This window comes from Somniosus microcephalus, chromosome 12 (genome assembly GCF_052327205.1).
Source record: "Somniosus microcephalus isolate GS21.2 chromosome 12, FLI_Smic_1.0, whole genome shotgun sequence".
NCBI lineage: Eukaryota > Metazoa > Chordata > Chondrichthyes > Squaliformes > Somniosidae > Somniosus > Somniosus microcephalus.
In genome coordinates, this window is record NC_140998.1 from 87996005 (window position 1) to 88012964 (window position 16960).

At 48.0% G+C, this 16960-nt stretch overlaps 1 protein-coding gene across 1 annotated transcript in view; it reads left to right on the top strand.

Moving 5' to 3' along the window:
• daam1a (dishevelled associated activator of morphogenesis 1a) overlaps positions 1–16960 on the top strand; it is a 265075-nt gene that overhangs the window by 218869 nt on the left and 29246 nt on the right. The window contains exon 19 of the mRNA XM_086003291.1: positions 3326–3410. Within this exon, the coding sequence (XP_085859417.1) occupies positions 3326–3410 (85 nt within the window). The remainder of the gene's footprint in view (positions 1–3325; positions 3411–16960) is intronic.

The following is a 16960-nucleotide window of genomic DNA, read 5'->3' on the forward strand; positions in this document are numbered from 1 at the left end:
GGCTTTGGTACCAAAATGAGTCATTGACAGTAGCATATATAAATAGTTCTTCAATGCTGTGACCATCACAGAATCTTGGGATTTTTACCAGAAGATGGCTGACCGCATTGCTTTGAACTTGTGTTATTTACCATCTTGTACTTTAAAGCCAGAATCTGATCTATTCTTTAAGTCTCACAATCTAGGAGGTGGTCTATTCAGGCTCACAACTTAAGTCTTGCCATGTTTGGGACCAGATCTACTGTTCTATGGTAACTTTTATTTTTCTTACATAATTATTCTATGCCTTCATTACTTTGTAACTTTCAAAATTAGGTTGATTCAAATTATAAGTGGATCAATGAATGAACTGCTTTGTAACTTCTGAAAAACATCTTAAATGAAAGCCTCGCCTTCCGAGCAGTATAGAAACAAACAAGGATGAAATGTACATAAATCATTAATCAGATGACATGTTTGAGCAGTAGGCACTGATAAACCAATATATGGACCATAAACCATTCATAATTGTATATTTAATAGTGGAAATGGAGATGTATTATCAGCCTTCATTAATAATACTTCCATTTATGAAGGGAAAAACTGTTGTCATTAATATATAGCATCTTTATGAATGAGGATTAAGCAAAGTGTATAATGGTAATTGGAAATGTATGTGAATGTTGATTACCCATAGTATGTAATGAGAAACAGGTATGAATTTGGGTTTATGGAGACATAATATTTCAAATTATGTTTAATTCTTATGTTGACCTTCGAAAATGAAAAGTAGGTGCATTCAGTATACGTTACACTATATGCTGCCTAAAGCTGCACATACACTTGTCTGCACTTCTCCTTTCCCCCACCCCAGCTTTATGAGAAGAGCACCATATAACCTATCTGTTGTATTATTGCATACCAGTTGCACTACAGCTAAATGTATTGGATTTTCTTGGGGAACGTCTTAAAATGATAACATGTGGAATAGGCTTGGATGTGCTTACAGTCTGCATAGTTTACATTATGTCCTTCTAACTTTTACAGAGACAGATGGGCTTTTTTATTTCGCGGCAACCCTTTACCAATGTATAATAAAGCAATAAACCCTAAGGTTTGGGCATCTACTGGTCTGCATTTAAAGCCACTTGCCCAGGACACGACTATTTATATAATCGAGAATATTAAATAATTAACTATGTGACTAAAAATAATTGAGAAATCTGCACCCAGGTTATAAGTAATTTTATTACTTCATACTGTCTCTTTTTATATTGGACCAAATTTTGCTCTCAGCGGCGAACAAATGTTCATTACATTTGCACTTGCCCACAGATTTTCTATGGGATTTTTCACTGGAACTTACTGTAAATTAGAGAGCCAAAACATGCAGCACCCTCTACAGGGGATCTGGGACCTGTGAGAACAGGTCAAGCAACTGTGTATCTCCTTTACCAATCAGATTGAAGAATTGTTAATGAGGTGTGTCGAGTCTGAACCAGGAAGTCAGTTACAATATTGAATTCAATGTCAAAGCAGGTACAGAGAGCTAAATAAAGAGAGGGAAAGAAAGATTGGATTAAGAGAGATAAAAGACAAAGAAAAAGTTTTTTTTTTAATTACTTTATTTTTTTAAATATCCAACAATAATTAAAATCTGAAGGATTATAACTCTACACATGTTAGTTAATTGTCAGTGCCAGAGAGGTTGTTTGGCAGTAATTAAGACTTATCACGCCGTTAAAAATGTACTTTCACTGGAATGGACTAGCCCATACCTTTTCTGGCGTGTTTAGTAGGTATATATCACGCAAGTACAGGAACTTCATGCTGTTCCATATATTCCAATGCTGAGTCTCTCGGCGAGATACCGATATAGCGCAGCTGATGGAGGAGCAGGACATCTTGGACAGCAACTTCCTAATTTATGCATTTAACTGTGCATTTGTGGTCACCGGAAGTTGCTGTCCGATTTACACTTCAGTAGCAGTGACTGTTGTTAGCCTCACCTTAATTTCTACAACAAAAGCCAGCCCATTGTGTTTAAAATATTAAAATAACAAAACTTTTTAGTTAACATTAATTTAAGTTTTCATACAGCAGGCAATGAAAAATCGAGATTAAAAAAAAAAAAATGCTGATCCTTATGCTGTAAGTGAGTGGCACCTGTCTTGGAAAATATGCACTTTTCCGTTTCTTGCATTGAGTACTATCGAGTCACATGTGGCACTGTTTTGATGCAACTCCTTCTATCCTGCCTTCCAATGAGCCTCCAGCACACACTACTGCACTGGTATTAGACTTCCATTTTCATCTCAAGCCATCCCTGTGGCATACCCATCAAATGTCCAGGGTGACCCAATTCTATCAGTGGTGGGGCGAGAAACATTTATCATGCTTGCATGGACTACATTAGTAAATCTCAGTTTAGCAATATGCTTTTCTCTTATTCTCCAGTGAGTATAAGCAAGAGAACGTTGTAACAGCAGGGCTGTCTCAGCTTGTAGAGTACAAGTGAAAGTACATGACTAAAACTATAACTCGTATATAGCTATCTGTTATTAAAATATAAATGCTGATATCATAGGTCACCATTTTAAAAATATTGCTTTTTTTTTTAGTGGCGTTTCACTCCAGCTGCTTTTTGTTACTGCAGCTGAAGCTCAGTCTAATCACTGGACATCATCTTTTCCAGGTGACTTTGCTGCTGATGTACCAGTTACCCATTTCATACTGTGCTTTTGGTGTTGGGTTTGTGTCGCAAAGGTGCTATGCGAGTACCAAAAATGCAGTATTGAAGCGGCAAAACTAAAGGTTCAGCTAAGAGTGTTGCTTAGCTACACAGCATGTGTAAATTGGGGTGCAAGATAGAGTTGAAGTGGATTATGCGATTAAAGGTGACCATCCTTGACTAGCTGGTTGAAAAGTTTTACTTATAGCTATTGTCAAATGGTACAGAATTGTACCTTAAACTTGTTCCTTCTAGAAACTGGATTCAAACCTTCCCAGAAATCATTTTGCTCTTGGCACATGAAGCCATCAGTGAGGGGTTGATTTGAATTTAGAGTTCCAGATATGAAACCATCGTGTTCTAACTGCTGCACCACCCCCTTCAACCTATGTTTCAATCACACATCAAGTTACAGACTTAACGAGTACTTTTCGGTGGCTCATTTAAAAAAGAAGTTATATGATAGCTAAGGTAGGAGTGGTAGGAGGTTTGGCATGGAGAACCACCGCTAAATAATGTGGAAGCATACATTATTTTCACAGATCCAGCTACAGTATATATGCAGTAACTTGCATCACTGTAGTGTTTTGAATTATGTATCTGTTATCTATTTAGGTTAAAGCTGTCCAACGAGGAGATAAAACGTGCTATTTTAACAATGGATGAACAAGAGGATCTGCCTAAGGACATGCTTGAACAGGTACTATTGCTGTTTGTAACAAGCTTTTTGTATTAATTAATAATGTGTGTACTTGGTGTGGGGTGGAGGAGTGTGATGGGAGGCTATATCAATTTCACGGTAATTTACTTTTTGACTGTGAGGGGCCACCACACATCAGCTGAGATGATGAGTCTCTACCAAGTCACTCTGCTAGGAAGCATGTGGAAAGAGCTTGGGAATGACTATCCCTCCCTGTGGGGAAATACCACACCTCCACTTGGTGCCTTGCCATTGAGATAAGAATCTTGGCCAGAAATCAGACTTGACTTCTTTTAATCAGTGGACAGTTGTCTTATACTTCTGATTTTCCAAATTGTTTTCCTAGTTTATAGTTTATCTACAGAACAACAGTGATAAATGCAAGTCCGTTCCCACATGCAGCAAGACCTGGACAACATCCAGATTTGGGCTGATAAATGGCAAGTAACATTTATGCCATACAAGTGCCAGGCAATGACTATCTCCAACAAGAGAGAGTCTAACCACCTCCCTTTGACATTCAATGGCATTACCATTGTTAAATCCCCCACCATCAATATTGTGGGGGGGGGGGGGGGGTGTCACACCATTGACCAGAAATTTAACTGGACCAGCCACATAAATACTGTGGCTACAACAGCAGGCCAGAGGCTGGGTATTCTGTGGCGAGTGTCTCACCTTCTGACTCGCCAAAGCATTTCCACCATCTACAAGGCACAAGTCAGGAGTGTGATGGAATACTCTTCAGTTGCCTGGATGAGTGCAGCTCCAACAACATTCAAGAAGCTTGACACCATCCAAGACAAAGCAGCCCCCTTGATTGGCACCCCATCCACCACCTTAAACATTCACTCCCGGCACACCGTGACTGCAGTGTGCACTATCTACAAGATGCACTGCAGAAACTTGCCAAGGCTTCTTGGACAGCAACTCCCAAACCTGCGACCTCTACCAGAAGGATAAGGGCAGCAGGCGCTTGGGAACGCCATCACCTCCAGGTTCCCCTCCAAGTTACACACCATCCTGACTTGGAAATATATTGCCGTTCCTTCATCGTTGCTGGGTCAAAATCTTGGACATTCCTACCTTCACCACACGACTGCAGCAGTTCAAGGCGGCAGCTCGGCACCACCTTCTTGAGGGCAGTACGGGATGGGCAGTAAATGCGGGCCTTGCCAGCGACGCCCTCATCCCACGAATTAATTTAAAAAATGTTTGTTCTTTCGTCATTGAGAGTCTGAGCTCATTTGGTCCAGCCTTTCTCCAGATCAATTAGAGCAGCAAATGCAGTAGCCTGTTGTCATTCACTATTACATAGAATGTACAGCACAGAAACAGGCCATTTGATCCAACTGGTCTCTGCCGGTGTTTATGCACTACACGAGCCTCCTCCCACCCTGCTTCATCTAACCCTATCAGCATATCCTTCTATTTCTTTCTCCCTCATGTGCTAATCTAGCTTCCCTTAAATGCATCTATGCTATTCGCCTCAACTACACCTTGTGGTTTGACAGTCTAACTCTGGCGCTCTGGGTAGAGAAGTTTCTCCTGAATTTCTTAATGAATTTATTAGTGACTATCTTATATTTATGTCCCCTAGTTTTGGACTCCCCCACAAGTGGAAACATCTTACCATGTAACACTCTAGTCTTCCCTGTATCAAATACTTCAACAAAGCAGCAGTTACTGCCGGCACTGCACTGGGAGACAGTTCCAACTTTTAACTCTCTGAAAAAGGAATCACCATCAAAATTCCCTGTTAGGTTTTTTCTTCTAAATCTTGTGGTCATACCCTCTTGTTCTACACCTTTATTAATAGCAACCTAAAGGGTGTGAAACTCACCACTGTGTGTGTTTTAAGTCACAAAATAAAATAAGCATTGCTTGGATCACGAATGGAAGTTTGGCCTTTTCTCTCAATTTAAAACACATGTATTCAAAGTTCAGTCTGTACATTGGTTTTCATGTTAATAGAGAAAAATGTGTTGCAAATAAGATTGATACTTGTAGAACTGGATTAGCTAACTGAAGCAATCGGATCCAGTTGCAGCTATGATTGAACATTTAGGATTGTTGGCTAGTTCAGGGTTAGAAAGGTCATATGTTAGCAAAGTTAAATGTTAGATACAGAATATTATAAACACAATGAAGAATTTACCTTTACAGCAGTATATGATTTCTAGTAATTTTGTGGTTCATGTATTTCTAATAAATTCTTCAAAATAATGTTTCGCTTTTCAAATTAAATTCCCCCCACCCCTCCTTACCTTCCTGCAAAAAGTAGAGACGGCCAGAAAATAAATTAAACAGTCCAGTCCCTTATCAAGCCTGCTGAGTAACAGGTTTATTGCTTGTTTATTGCTTATTTAATGCCTCAAAAACTCTTAAATGTCCCTGAAGGTATATAGTATTTATAACTGCTATATATCTTTTCCATATATTATCACACAATTCTGTCCAGTATAAAAAAAAATTTCTACTGCATTTGTTACTGTATTTACGAGCTCTTTGTCATCACAGATGCTGCAAAAACATTTGAGGTTTGGAGACAGAAATGGCACAGATTCCGGAAGGTGGAATTGAGCTGTGATTGGGCCATTTACACCAAAGAATGTAACCCTTGGTCTGGACTACTTCCATCTTCCTGTCTAGTCCTGTTGGCTTGGGTAAAATGGCCAAATTTCCCAAGAACTAAAACTAGCACAAGTAATGTAGTATTTGTAAATGTAGTAAACAGTGAGGAGGATAGTAGCAGACTTCAGGATGACATAGATGATGCGCCATCAATTACTCAAAAGACTGAGGTTGAGCGAGTAACAACCAGGCTTTTATTAACTAAAGAATGAAGGTCTTGTCTCGAGTGGTCGACCCGTCCAGAATACTAAGGGACTGGGAGGTAGTCACTTATATACCTGGAATAGTGGGAGGAGTCAGCCGAGGCATGTCCAGACCTGTACCTAGTGGAATACACATACACATACAGACAGGTATGACAGTGGTTTACCACAATAGACAGACTGATGAAATTGACAGATACATGGCAGATGCAAATTTAATGTAGAGAAGTGGGAGTATCTGGTGGTCGTGAAAGGCGCTATATAAATGCAAGTCGTTGTTGTCTTCTATTGTGTCCGATTCTGGGCACCACACTTTAGGAAGGATGTCGAGGCCTTGGAGTACAGAGGAGATTTACCAGAATGGTACCAGTTATATGAAGTGACTAGAGAATCACAGAATGGTGACAGTGTGGTGGAACCACCAGAGGATTACGGACAATTGTATATAATTCCTTTTACAGCAATGTAGTACAGCTGGGGCCTGTACCTTTAATGTATCTGTTAACTGTACTAGGGCTTCCTTCCTGTACTCCGCGTAATGACGTCATGCCGTCCGTCACGTGATCTCTCAACGGCGGGAAGAATGTGATTACGTCAGAGCTCGGAACCTTCTAGCAGTTGAGCTCGGGACCTGCTAGCAGTTGAGCTCGGAACTTGCTAGCAGTTTCCAGAGAGGCTTTCAAGCAGACCAGACCTATTTGCATTGTATCCTACAGTTTCCTGTACAGCTTCGTTTGTTCATTAAATTTTATTGTTTTTGATTTTCTGAGTCGATCTCAATTCTTCAGCTAGGAACCCCAGTTCCTACATTGGTGACCCCGATTTCTTTGAACAATTTTCGTTGAAGTTACATCATGGACACGAACGCCGTCACCCTCAAACTGCCGCAATTTTGGGAGCAACAACCGGCCGCATGGTTTTTCCAGGCGGAAGCCCAATTTGCAATCCGGGGAGTAGCAGCGGATTCGACCCATTGTTATTATTACGCGGTCTCCGCCCTCGACAGCGCCACGGCCTCGCGGGTCGTCGGCCTCCTCGAGAGTCCACCGAACGATGGCAAGTACGAAGCTTTAAAAGCACATTTACAGCAGATTTTCGGTCTGTCCAAGTCGGAGCACGCTCGCAGACTTGTCCCCGAGGCCGGGCATGGAGACTCAAAACCCTCAGAGCTCATGAGCCAAATGCTCACACTTTTGGGCTCGGAATCGCAATGTTTTCTGTTCCGTGAGCTGTTTCTCTGTCAACTACCAGAGCCAGTACAGACGGCCTTGGCCAATTCCGCAATCACGGATTGTGCTGAACTCGCCGCGGAAGCGGATAAAATATTCACCGTCTCACAACAATCTTGTGCAGCCACGAGGCGCCCATCCCCCACAAGAGCGAATCCTCCTCCTCCTCCTGCAGGCTGGTGTGCATACCATGCTCGTTTCGGCGCGAAGGCCAGAAATTGCCGTCCGCCTTGCAGTTTCTCACCCCAAAAGAATCCTACCTCAAACCAGCGGTTTCTGAGAAGATCAATAAGGCCTAAGGGACGCTCCGGAGTTGCGATGGCCATCGGGTCCACAGGGAAACTCCTATACATTACAGACTCCCTGTCAGGGTGATGTTTCCTCTCTGATACTGGCTCCCAGTGCAGTATCCTACCAGCGTCGAAGCTAGATCTTCAATCCGGCGGTCAAGTTCCCCCCCTCGAGGCAGCCAATGGTGCAGCCATTCGCACATTCGGAAAGCGTAGGGTCCAGTTGAGTTTTGGCGGCCAACGTTTTGTTTGGGAGTTCATCATGGCGAAAGTCTCACAGGCCATCCTGGGGGAAAATTTCTTCTGCGCAAACGGGTTTCTCATCGATGTCCGACACTGCCGGCTAATCAGTGCCTCCACTTTTCACTCGGTCCCCTGCCACCGAAGCACCGCGATGTCTTGGTCAGTTGCCTGTGCAGTCCCATCTCCAAATCAGTTCTCTCGTCATCTCAGTGAGTTCCCTGAGCTCACCAGGCCCACATTTTCTTCTTCAGTTGCGAGGCACGGTGTGGCACACCACATTACCACGACAGGATCCCCCGTTTATGTGAGAGCTCTAAGGCTGGAACCCGGTAAACTCGCAGCCGCCAAGGCGGAGTTCCACACAATAGAATGCCTGGGTATTATTAGACGTTCGAATAGTCCTTGGTCCTCGCCATTACACATTGTTCCTAAGCCGGGCGGAGGATGGCGACCATGCGGCGACTACAAACGCCTGAATGAGGCTACCACACTGGATTGGTACCCAATTCCTCACATTCAGGATTTTTCGGCCCATCCAGCAGGGAATTCCATCTTTTCCAAAGTAGACCTCGTCCGAGGCTATCATCAAGTGCCCGTGCATCCGCAGGACATCCCCAAAACTGCCGTCATCACACCTTTCAGGCTCTTTTGAGTTCCTTCGTATGCCATTTGGGCTGAAGAATGCAGCACAAGCCTTCCAACGTCTCATGGATTCCATGTTGCGCGATCTGCCGTTCATCTTCGTCTACCTAGAAGACATCCTTATTGCCAGTAACAGCACGAAAGAACACATTACGCACTTGCGTACCCTTTTTTCTCGTCTCAGCCAACATGGCCTTATTATCAACCCGGCCAAGTGCCAGTTTGGGTTGCACAGCATTGATTTCCTGGGACACAGAATCACCTCAGAAGGCGCCGTCCCGCTGGCCACGAAGGTGGAAGCAGTCATCTCGTTCCCTCTTCCTCAGACCGTCAGGGCCCTCCAGGAATTTCTGGGAATGGTCAATTTTTATCATCGGTTCGTCCCCAAGGCGGCATTGTTGATGCAACCTTTGTACGAGGCCCTCGGAGGTAAATCGGGCAAAGACCCGATCGATTGGACACCCCAGATGGACCAGGCTTTTCTCGACACTAAGAACGCTTTGGCTGCTGCGACCATGTTGGCACATCCCCTTCCGGGCGCAACCATTGCCCTTACCACCGACGCATCTGATTATGCCATCGGGGCAGTACAGGAGCAGTTGGTCGACGGCACATGGCAACCACTGGCTTTCTTCAGCCACCAATTGCGGAAGGACGAATGCAAGTATAGTACTTTTGATAGGGAGTTGTTGGCATTGTTTCTGGCCATCTGCCATTTTCGCTTCCCACTGGAAGGACGCCCATTCACAGCTTTTGTAGACCACAAGCCACTTACTTTTGCGATGGCCAAGACAGCGGAATCATGGTCGGCACGGCAACAACGTCATCTTACGTACATATCTGAATTTACAACCGACATACAACATGTCTTGGGCAAAGACAACCTGGTGGCGGATTGTCTCTCCCGCGCCCAGCTCCACGCAGTACACCTGGGAGTCGACTATGTTGGTTTGGCAAAAGAACAGAAGGCAGACCCTGAAGTGCAGGCATACCGGACCGCACCTTCCAGCTTACAAGTGGCTGATGTCAGTTTCCAGGCCGCAGGGACCACACTCCTGTGTGACATCTCGATGGGCGTCCCACGTCCAATCGTTCCAGTCGAATGGCACAGGAGAATTTTCGACACTATCCACGGGTTGTCACACCCTGGCATGAGAGCGTCAAAACGACTCATGGCAAAGAAATTTGTCTGGAAGGGCATGCATCTCGACGTCAGTGACTGGACCAATACCTGCGTGAGTTGCCAGAAGTCCAAGATACAACGCTATGTTAAGGCCCCAGTCGCCACTTTTCCAGTTCCGGAGCGTCGATTCGACCATGTGCACGTGGACCTGGTTGGTCCTCTCCCTTCCTCTTGCGGGTACGCTCACCTCCTCACCGTGGTAGACCAAACCACCAGGTGGCCAGAGGCAATTCCTTTGGTTGCCACCACAGCGGAAGATGTCTCCAGAGCCTTTGTCTCGTCGTGGGTAGCTCGGTTTGGGGTACCGGCTGACATCTCCGACCGGGGGCCTCAATTTACATCTGAGCTTTGGAACGCCGTAGCTCAAGGTTTGGGCACCAAGCTTCATCGTACCACCGCCTACCATCCACAGGCGAACGGTCTGTGGGAAAGATTCCACAGGTCCCTTAAAGCCGCACTGTGTGCTAGTCTCCGTGGGCCTAGTTGGGTGGACAGGCTCCCTTGGGTGCTGCTAGGTCTTCGCACGGCGCCTAAGGACGACCTGCATTCTTCTTCAGCAGAGCTGCTTTACGGCCAACCACTGAGTGCCTGGCGATTTTCTTCCTCCTCACACGGAACCCTGGTCCCCAGCTCAGCAGCTCGTCAGCCACCTGGAAGCGGCTAGGAATTTCATCCCAGTGCCTACGTCACATCGTGACCTGCGGCGCTCCCATGTCCCGGTGGATCTTAAGAGCGCAGAATACGTGTTCATTCGGCAGGATGCTCGCAAAAACCCACTCAAACCGCCTTACACAGGTCCGTTCCGCGTCATCTCGTCAGGTGACAAGTCCTTCACAGTCGACGTCGGCGGTAAGCCTGACCACATCTCCATCGACCGGTTGAAACCGGCGCATCTGGATCTGAGCGAACCAGTCGTCCCCGCTCAGCCGCCTTGTCGTGGTCGTCCACCGTCGACTGCCGGTCCAGTACAGCCACAGTCATCCGCCGAGTCGCCAGTGCCCGCCTCACCGGGTCGACCACAGCCGGCCTCCTCTTCTCCGCCTGCGGCGTCATCCCAACCACAGCCAATGGCCAGTTCATCTTCTAGCGCTCCATTCCAGCAGCCGGGGTATCGCAGTCGGTCGGACAGACTCGTCAGACCCCCTTCTCGCCTTACCTTCTGTTAAAAGCAATTCTAGGGGGGCACATGTGGCGGAACCACCAGAGGATTACGGACAATTATATATAATTCCTTTCACAGCAATGTAGTACAGCTGGGGGCTGCACCTTTTAATGTATCTGTTAACTGTACTAGGGCTTCTTTCCTGTACGCCGCGTGATGATGTCATGCCGTCCGTCACGTGATCTCTCAACGGCGGGAAGAACGTGATGTCATGACATCAGAGCTCAGAACCTTCTAGCAGTAGAGCTCGGAACCTTCTAGCAGTTGAGCTCGGAACCTTCTAGCAGTTGAGCTCGGAACCTTCCAGCAGTTTCCAGAGAGGCTTTCAAGCAGACCAGACCTATTTGCATTGTATCCTACAGTTTCCTGTACAGCTTTGTTTGTTCATTAAATTTTATTGTTTTTGATTTTCTGAGTCGATCTCAATTCTTCGGCTGGGAACCCCAGTTCCTACAGCAGCACAGAAGGAGGCCATTCAGCCCGTTGAACCTGAGAGCACTTCAGCTAGCCACTCCCCCACTGGGATTGTTCTCTTTAGCGCAGAAAAGGTTATGGGGAGAATTAATAGAAGTGTTCAGTATTATGAAGTGCTTTGATAGAGTACTTGGGGAGAAACTGTTCCCACTGGCAGGAGGGTCAGTAACAAAGGACACAGATTTAAGATTATTGGCAAAAAAGCCAGTGGGGAGATGAGTTTTATTTTACGCAGTGAGTTGTTATGATCTGGAATGCACTGCACGAAAGGATGGTGGAAGCAGGTTCAATAGTAACTTTCAAAAGGCAATTGGATATATACTTTAAAAAGGCAATATTTGCAGGGCTGTGGGGAAAGAGCAGGGGCGTGGGACTAATTAGACAGCTCTTTCAAAAAGCCGACACAGGCACAATGGGCCGAATGGCCTCCTTCTGTGCTGTATGATTCTATGATAGGTCTATGTACATAGTAATGCTGGTATTAGCTGCTCTGCTTTTTGAAGGTGGTAACTAAATTGTACATAAAATTACTGTATTTGTAAAGGAAAATCCAGTAATATCTAATTGGAATTCATTACAAATGGCTACCAGACTATAAGAATGGAAATCATTTTAATCATCTAAATGCTATCGCATTACTATGAACAATAATATGATTTTGAAATAGGGATGGGTGGAGACCGAAAATTTGAGCATTCACATTTTTAGTTAATATTGACATTGTTCTAGTAGCTCACTGTTTTCCTGCTGCTGTTGTTTCATTTGATTCTTTCTTTTTCAATGTCTGTGTTCTGGTCTATTCAGCTACATGCTGTAAGTTCTCAATGGGATTGCTGAATAGTCATCCCTTTGGGGAAAGAATATCTGGGATTCTGGCTGTGCCACCCTATGGAAGGGCACCTGCTAGTCACAGCATTGGCACTTGACATGGGGAACTGTATAGGGCCAGCAGGCCATTCTAGCAATAACAACATGATTGGAAAAGTGAAATGCAATGGAAGTGTTGTTACTACATGTCCCTGTCCATTATTAAATGCATTTTTATTCTCTCCAGCATGTCCTGTACCAAAAGTTTTGTGACCAGAAGTTCATGCAGTTGACCTACTCCGAAGCGTCTGTAATTAAGCTGATGAATGGGAAGTGTACAATAATGGTCCAGCGTGACACACCAGCTGGGTTTTCCTCCTTAGAAGGAAATGCTAGGTAGTGTGGCGAATAGCAGGAGGTTGATTTGAGGGAATTGTGCGACGTTGCTAGCATCCTCCTGCTCCATTGCGTACCATAATAGAAATCTCACAAGCTCTACTACCATACAGTCGTTGGACTTTTATTTTGAACTGACAGTATAGTGTTTGTCCATCAGTTCAGATGTTTAACTCTAAATCCACCAGTTTTTCTTTTTTTAATGTTGCTGTCTGATATACCTATCAATTCCTCCAATAAAAGGCGAAGAGTTACGAAGGTGACTAAAGGTTTTTATTGACTAAATAACAGAGCCCACTCTCGTGGGTGATCCGATCCAAGCAGGAGGAATACCAGTCAGTCGCTCACCTTTATACCTGGCCTGGTGGGTGGAGCCAAGGCGGAGTCGGCGGTGGTCATCCCAGGTATAGCAGTGTGGCAAGAGGCGACCTCGTACCGTGATACAATAGTGGTCAGTGATACAGTTATAACGAACAGTGGTGAACAGTGCTAACTACTAACAGTGATACGATAGTGAACGTGGTTTACCACATTCACCCCTTGTTTAGAATTAAGTCCGGCGGGGTGAAGTGTACTACCAATTCTGGTAGGTCAGTCTGTCCGGAGGCTTCGTAAGCCTCTCCGATCGCCGCAGCGGTGGTGTTGCCTTATCCGGTGCTGGTGCCTTATCCGGTGTTGATGCTGGTGTTTGCGTGGTCGGCGAGGGCTCGTGGGGTTCCGGCATGCCGTCTACCTGGGCTGGGGTTGGGGGGGGTGGTGGCGGTGTTTCCGGATCGGCTGAGGGTGCGAGGTCTCGTAGGGAGACAGTGTCCTCCCGCCCGTCTGGGTACGCCACGTAGGCGTACTGGGGGTTGGCGTGCAGGAGGTTCACCCTCTCGACCAGGGGGTCCGTTTTATGGGCCCTCACGTGTTTCCGCAGCCAGACCGGCCCCGGGGCGGTCAGCCAGGTTGGTAGAGTGGTTCCCGTAGTCGACTTCCTGGGGAAAACGAACATTCGTTCATGGGGGGTGGTGTTAGTGGCCGTGCAAAGTAATGACCGGGTGGAGTGCAGCGCTGTCGGGAGGACTTCTTGCCAGCGGGAGGTTGGGAGGCCCTTAGACTTTAAGGCTAAGAGGACGGCCTTCCATACCGTCGCGTTCTCTCTTTCCACCTGACCGTTACCTCTGGGGTTGTAGCTGGTGGTCCTGCTTGCTGCAATACCTCTCTCTAGGAGGAATTGCCGGAGTTCCTCGCTCATGAAGGAGGAGCCCCGGTCGCTGTGTATATAGTTCGGGAACCCGAACAAGGCGAAGAGGGCATTCAGGCACTTAATGACCGTGCTACTGGTCATGTCGGGGCAGGGGAAGGCAAAGGGGAAACGGGAGTACTCATCAACGATGTTGAGGAAGTACACATTACGGTCAGAGGACGGGAGGGGCCCCTTAAAGTCGATGCTCAGGCGCTCGAAGGGGCGGGTGGCCTTGATCAGGCTTGCTCGGTCCGGCCTATAGAAGTGCGGTTTGCACTCCGCACAGGTCTGGCAGTTCCTGGTCATGGTCCTGACCTCCTCGATGGAGTAGGTCAGGTTGCGGGCCTTAATGAAATGGTAGAGTCTGGTGACTCCGGGGTGGCAGAGCTGGTCGTGGAGGGTCTGAAGCCTATCGATATGCGCGCTGGCGCATGTCATTCGTGAAAGGGCATCAGGGGATTCGTTCAGCTTGCCTGGCCGGTACAAGATCTCATAATCGTAGGTGGAGAGCTCGATTCTCCATCTCAAAATCTTGTCATTCTTGATTTTGCCCTTCAGCTTGTTATTAAACATGAAAGCCACCGAACGCTGGTCGGTGAGGAGGGTAAATCGTTTGCCTGCCAGGTAGTGCCTCCAGCGCCGTACTGCCTCCACGATCGCCTGGGCCTCTTTCTCGACCGACGAATGTCGGATCTCGGGGCCCTGTAGGGTCCTTGAGAAGAAGGCCACTGGCCTCCCCTCCTGGTTTAGGGTGGCGGCTAAGGCGAAGTCGGATGCGTCGCTCTCCACCTGGAAGGGGATGGACTCGTCCACTGCGTGCATCGTGGCCTTGGCTATGTCTCCCTTAATGAGGGAGAAGGCCGCGCACGCCTCCTCCGTGAGGGGGAAGGAAGTGGCTTTCAGGAGGGGTCTGGCTTTGTCCGCGTAATTGGGTACCCATTGGGCATAGTAGGCGAAAAGCCCCAGGGTTCTCCTAAGTGCTTTAGGGCAGTGGGGGAGGGGTAGCTCCATGAGGGGGCGCATTCTTTCTGGGTCGGGGCCGATGATTCCGTTCTCCACTACGCAGCCGAGGATGGCAAGGCGTGTGGTGTTAAACACGCATTTCTCCTTATTGTAGGTGAGGTTCAGCCGTTGGGCCGTACGGAGGAATTTCTCCAGATTCGCGTCATGTTCCTGCCGGTCGCGGCCGCAGATAGTGACGTTATCTAGGTAGGGGAATGTAGCCTGCAGTTCGTTCTGGTCAACCATCTGGTCCATCTCCCTTTGGAAGACCGAGACCCCATTAGTGACACCGAAGGGGACCCTAAGGAAGTGGTATAGGCGCCCATTCGCCTCGAAGGCGGTATACTGGCGGTCCTCAGGGTGGATAGGGAGTTGGTGGTAGGCCGACTTCAGGTCGATGGTCGAGAATACTTTATACTGTGCAATCTGATTGACCATGTCAGATATGCGGGGGAGGGGGTATGCGTCCAGCTGGGTATATCTGTTTATGGTCTGGCTGTAGTCGATGACCAGGCGGTTTTTATCGCCGGTCTTTACGACTACGACCTGGGCACGCCAGGGGCTGCTGCTCCCCTCGATAATGCCCTCTTTCAGGAGGCGCCGCACCTCAGAGCTAATGAAGGCTCTGTCCCCGGCGCTATACCGCCTGCTCTTGGTAGCGACGGGTTTGCAGTCAGGGGTAAGGTTAGCAAACAGAGAGGGTGGCGGGACCTTGAGGGTGGAGAGGCTGCAGGTGTTACGCGGTGGGCGGTTTAACGTTTGCTGGTTGTTGACTGTGAGTGGGGGGAGGGGTCCACCGTATGCTAGGGTTACGCTTTGGAGGTGGGATTGGAAGTCCAGCCCTAGTAGGACGGCAGCGCAGAGATGGGGGAGGACGAGGAGTTTAAAGTTTTTATACTCCGTGCCCTTAACCGACAGGGTCACGACACAGTAGCCGCTGATGTCCGTGGCGTGGGACCTCGATGCCATCGAGATTCGGCTGCGCGTTGGTAGGACAGAGAGGGAGTAGTGGCTCACCGTGTCTGGGTGGATGAAGCTCTCCGTGCTTCCGCTGTCGAACAGGCAGGTCGTGGCGTGGCCGTTCACTTTGATGTCCATCATTGACTTGGACAGATGGTGCGGGCGGGCTTGGTCCAGGGTGACGGAAGCTAGTGTGTAGCTGAGCGAGTCGTTGTCATCTGCGGGCGAGGCGGTCGGGCGTGGTGAGTAAAATGGCGTCTCCCACGAGGTAGGGCAAAATGACGGAGAAGATGGCTGCCCCCGTAGCTCACATGAGGCACTATTGGGGTCGGTTGCCTTAATCAAAGATGGCCGCCCCCATGACTCATGTGTGGGGATGCTGGCCTCAGTTGCCCTAAACAAAGATGGCCACCCCCATGACTCATGTGTGGGGATGCTGGCCTCAGTTGCCCTAAACGAAGATGGCCGCCCCCATAGTTCGCATGCGGCACTGCTGGCCTCTGAGGATCCGCTCCTGCAGGCCTTGGAGAAGTGGCCTTTCTTCAGGCAGGTTCTGCATGTGGAGTTCTTGGCTGGGCAGCGCGACCTCGGGTGCTTCTCCTGGCCACAAAAAAAACAGCCGGCGGCCCGATCGCGGATGCCCGATGTCGGGGCCGGTGCCGGGGGTGGCGGGGCCGGTCGGGTCCGGGACGCCGACGCAGAGGTAGGTCCCGGGGGCGGCGCTGGGAAGGGTGCTGTGGTAGGGGTCGGGCCCGAGTCCCAGGGTCGCGAGCAGTACCTGGTGAATGCTTCCTGATCTTGGTGGGCCACTTCCAGGGAGATAGCGAGGGCTTCAGCTTTTTCCATGCTGAGGTCTTTAGCTTCCAGCAGTCTTTGCCGTGAGTACTCGGACCGTAGGCCTTTCAGGAATGCGTCGCGGATATTATCTTCAGTATTTTCGGCTGCCGACACCGATTTAAAGTCACAGTTCCTGGCGAGTGCATATAGCGCCTGTGAGAATTCGGCTACTGATTCTCCTGGCTGTTGCGGCCGTGATCTTAGGAGGTGCCTAGCGTACATGTAGTTTACCGGGGTCCGGTACTTCTGTTTCAGCAGGT